Source organism: Etheostoma spectabile, chromosome 5, assembly GCF_008692095.1.
Source record: "Etheostoma spectabile isolate EspeVRDwgs_2016 chromosome 5, UIUC_Espe_1.0, whole genome shotgun sequence".
In the NCBI taxonomy this organism is placed as follows: Eukaryota; Metazoa; Chordata; class Actinopteri; order Perciformes; family Percidae; genus Etheostoma; species Etheostoma spectabile.
Genome location: NC_045737.1, coordinates 12970307 through 12974999, shown reverse-complemented (window position 1 = coordinate 12974999; position 4693 = coordinate 12970307). Strand labels below are relative to the sequence as shown.

Here is a 4693-nt window from a genome sequence, read left to right as displayed (position 1 = left end):
TTTAAAAGTCATACAACCTGAAAAGAATTGTGAATCATTATATGAATAATAATACATGCATATTATAGGATATATGAAATCCTGCTTAAATGTAATTTTCCCATTACACTACCAAAGTATCATTCTTGATACTATTACTAATCAAAACCTTCACATTAAAAATCACTTGTTTTTCCTGAAAATGCAAAATACTAAAAAAAAACTTCCCTCTGCCCTGTATTGCAATTTATATTGCAATACATGGTTGCAAATAGCAATTATTTTCATTATCTATTAATGTGCTGCTTATTTTTCTACTAATTGATTCTTTGTTTGGTTTATAATGACACCTATGACACGATGTCTCTGTCTTCTGTGTCTCTCCAGAGATGGTGACATGGCTGCGAGGACACACTGGGTTGGTTAAAGGTCTGACGTGGGATCCGGTGGGGAAATACATCGCCTCCCAGGCCGACGACCACAGCCTTAGAGTGTGGAGGACCATGGACTGGCAGATGGAGGCCAACATCACCAAGCCCTTCAGCGAGGTACAAAAACACTGTCCGCTTTGTTTTATGATTCAGTGGCGAGCAGTTGGTTGACATTGGTACATGGGAACCTCCACATTCGTTATGCGTTTTCACTCTTTTATTTCTAACATCTGTATGTTTTCCTGCCAGTTCTGCCACAGCACACCAAATGAGGGTTTTAATTTGTTTTTGTCATCTCTATCTGTGTCTCAGTGCGGCGGGACGACCCATGTCCTGCGTCTCTCCTGGTCTCCAGATGGCCAGTACCTGGTATCAGCTCACGCCATGAACAACTCCGGTCCCACTGCACAGATCGTAGAGAGAGACGGCTGGAAGACTAATATGGACTTTGTGGGCCACCGTAAAGCTGTCACTGTGGTGGTAAGGAAGTGTTAGTCTGATGTTCAACATTTTAAAAGTATACTTCTTCACATCTGTCTGCGTACTGATGGATCTGGTTTCTTCCTCTGTAGAAATTCAACCCAAAGATTTTTAAGAAGAAACAGAAGAACGGCAGCGCTCCAAAACCCGGCTGTCCGTATTGCTGCTGCGCTGTCGGCAGCAAAGACCGATCGCTCTCCGTCTGGGTCAGTGTCACACTTCACTTTGTTTTAGAAAATGGTCATCACTATTGGGGAACTGACTCTTATAATTCAATATCACATATTACTAGTTACTTCCATTTGAAAGTCATACGTTACTTTACAATATTAGTGTCCATGTAAAGCAATGCGTCACTGTTACAGTACATTCGCGCCATCTTAGCTGTTCATCACACATTAGCGTTAGCGTAAAAGGCTACCCATCTATTTTAATATCAACTTTTTTAAATGTTGTTGTTTAAATAACTTCTTAGTAAAAAGTTCCTGGTGATACTAATGTTTCCTGTTTCTCCTCTTCAGCTGACCTCTCTGAAGCGTCCCCTGGTGGTCATCCACGATCTGTTTGATAAATCAATAATGGACATTTCCTGGTATGTTTTTGAAAGGCGTTTTAGAGCCATCACACATCTCCTGCCATAAGTTTATCTTGCAAATGTCTATTTTTGTCACAGTTCATTGGAAAAATGTTGTTTGGCCCGTGGGGATGAATTATTTTTTGTTGCAGTGCCACAGTTGACCCTCACTGCTACACCCACTGTGTCTCTGAGTTAGAATTGTGTTTGTCAGGACTCTGACAGGTCTGGGGATGTTAGTGTGTTCGATGGACGGCACTGTGGCCTACCTGGACTTCTCGCTGGATGAACTGGGAGACCCACTGAACGAGGAGGAGAAGGTTAGACACACACCATGGAATCGCATCTGGCTGCTAACACAAAAATATATAAATATGTAAACTAGACCCTGTTTGTCTTTTCTCCTTTTCCCGTCATAATACTGATTCCCAACCAGATTGTTCTTATATAAACTTTCCTGCATTTGCTTTTTTCTGTTGACTTTGAAAAAAGTTTTCAAGAAAACAGTTACATTTCTAGACATCTTGGTGTTGCCTTAAAGTTTTAGTCTCTGCCTTTTTTCAAGATGCCTACGTTGCATTTTGTTATCTCTAGAACAAACTCTAAACCAGCTGAGCTTTATTGATGAGAAAACACATACTTACCTCTGTTATCCAGTAGTTTTTCATGCTTAAAGGGTAAGAATAAACCGACGAGGTCTGGTTTGACACTTGAAAGCAGCTGTTTTTTTTTCAACTGTTCTTACCTGGTATGAACACCAGAAAGGAAAAGCACGACAAGAATGTTGTAATACCAGTTTAAGTTCTAGAAATGCCTTCCAAACGTGGATATATTATGTTATATAGCAATTAATTTGTCACTCCATGGTAGAATTTGTCGGTTTCCATGAGCGGAATGAAACCAAGAAGGGAAGTGAAAACAGTCACCTGAGTTATGTGATTTATGTTTACAAGCCCTGGTTGGCTTGTAATTGGTCCATGCCACCTGTGGGAAAAAATACAAAAACACAACCTCTTTCCATAATTCTGTCAAGAACATAAAGAACCCAAATTAAACTTCCTCTCTGTCTTCCTCTGACGTACAGAACAGCATCCATCAGAACATTTATGGTAAGAGTCTGGCTATAACCAGCACCGAGGCTCAGCTCTCCACCACCATCATCGAAAACCCAGAGATGCTCAAATACCAGCAGGAGCGACAGAACTCGGCCCAGGCCAACTCGGGGCCAGGAAGCACCGGGCCCGAATCCTCAGCCCCCAAACTCAACAGTGTGATGAACGGAGAGTCTTTGGAGGACATCCGGAAGGTGGGAAACTGAAATGTTACATCCAACAAGCAGCAGAGTGTTCGGGTTTGGATAAAGAATTTGTTTATTTTTGTGTGATTTTTATACACACATTTCTGCTTAGGATTACCTGTATTTTAAAATATGAAGTCACAGAACAGAGTTTCTGACTCTGCATAGATTATATATTTGCCGTGTTTTATTATTCAGGTTGCAGGGAAAAGACAAAGAAACTCACTGACTGTAGAATAACTTGGAAACAGCTCATTTTGAAATATCTGTGATGTGTTTTTTTGTTGTTGTTTTTTTTAATACTTTTCTGATATTTTTTAATCTTAAATGTCTTGGATGTGTTATTTTGTGACCTTGCAGAACCTTCTGAAGAAGCAGGTGGAGACGAGAACCGCAGACGGCAGAAGACGAATCACACCGCTCTGCATCGCTCAGCTGGACACGGGGTACGAAAACATGAAACGCTACGGTGGCCCCACGAGAGCTCAAATATTAGAAAATGCATGCAAATAGACATAAGCAAAAAACAAAAAAACCCATCATAATCAATTGACAACACATGCGCCACAGAAAAACACTGCATATGGAGAAAGTACAATAAAAAGAGTCCTTCTGTCTCTGCAGGGATTTCTCGCCGGCGCTGTTCAACAGCGCTCCCATCCTGCCCTCGGGCTCCTCCATGTCCAACCAGCTCACCCCCCAGCTCAGCTCCGACTCCAGCCCAGGACAGGCCACTTCTCTGGGGCTTAGGCCCAGTCATGACCCAATGCTCACCTCGCCTCCACCCAACAGCACCGCCAAGGGGCTCGAAGACAACAAGGAGGGGTACAAACTGTTCTCTTTCTTTGTGATGTTCTATCTGCGCTTGTTAACTTCTTCAGATTTCTCCCTCCTAACTTTATATCGCCCCCCCCTGTTTTTATATTTTCTACCTGTCAATTAAAATGCCCTTGATCTTCTCATTCCCTCCTCTTCTATTCCTTATTTTCTGGTTCCCTTATGTTCCAGTTTGAAGGCCAGCCTTCTGCTCACTTCTGCATCCAAGATCGAGCCAATGAAAGCTTTGGACTCCAGGTTCACGGAGCGGTCGAAGGCCACACCGGGGGTCACAGCCGCCATCTCCTCCATTACTGGACTCACGCCTCTAGACAGGTAATCAACTCAGTATAGGTCAAAAATGGTACAAATGTGAGAAAAAAAAAACAAGCCGTCTCTAAAACTAAAATTGGACTTTTCTGTTCAATCAGCAGGCCAAAAGACGGCATCTCAGCCCTGAAAGACGTAAAAACGAAAGATGAAACCAGCAGTGACAGCGAGGACAAGATGGCCTCCATCAACAAAAACTTGTCGTTCAGTAAGAGGAAACCTGAGATGCTGATGGATGGAGGAGAGGTGGTGGAGAAGAGGAAAAAGGGACGGCCTAGGAAAGACAAGATGGCTGCACCCATGGCCCAACCCTTCACGCAGGTAGAGAGATGGAGGAAAAAGATGAACACATAGATGGATGGAGGTCCCAGTGTATCATTGAACTCAAAGAGATCCATTCATGCCTTTATGTAAACATGAATAAACCAGAACAAGAACATATTCAGGTCGTGAAGACATTAATTTAACCCTGTAGTTACAGAATGTCAGTCAAAGCATATTTTTTTGGCTTAAATGGCGATGGAATTGAATAGCAACTAATATTGAAAAGGTCTAGTAAAAGCTCCTTTTGTGCAGATGTCCTTGGAAAAGAGAGAGAGAGAGATAAATGTGTGATTTGTCCCTCCTCTTCCTGTCAGATAATTTCTCCAGCAGAGCGGGAACCCAGCAGGGTGGCAGCTCCTCCCGCTCCTCCAGCTGCTCTCAAACTACCAACGCCCAGTATAAAGAAGGCCTTCAGTCTGCAGGTAACACACTGTGTGTGTGTGTGTGTGTGTGTGTGTGTGT

The 4693-nt window shown here is 42.7% G+C and overlaps 1 protein-coding gene across 3 annotated transcripts in view; it reads left to right on the top strand.

Annotated features, from left to right (window-relative positions):
- hira (histone cell cycle regulator a) overlaps positions 1-4693 on the top strand; it is a 15658-nt gene that overhangs the window by 5275 nt on the left and 5690 nt on the right. For 2 of the 3 annotated variants that reach the window (XM_032515348.1, XM_032515347.1), the window contains exons 7-17: positions 367-527; positions 723-890; positions 983-1096; positions 1412-1482; positions 1679-1784; positions 2549-2770; positions 3122-3207; positions 3386-3586; positions 3770-3913; positions 4009-4228; positions 4546-4653. In XM_032515348.1, coding sequence (XP_032371239.1) covers positions 367-527; positions 723-890; positions 983-1096; positions 1412-1482; positions 1679-1784; positions 2549-2770; positions 3122-3207; positions 3386-3586; positions 3770-3913; positions 4009-4228; positions 4546-4653 — 1601 coding nt within the window. The remainder of the gene's footprint in view (positions 1-366; positions 528-722; positions 891-982; positions 1097-1411; positions 1483-1678; positions 1785-2548; positions 2771-3121; positions 3208-3385; positions 3587-3769; positions 3914-4008; positions 4229-4545; positions 4654-4693) is intronic. The other variant, XM_032515349.1, reaches the window with a different exon arrangement.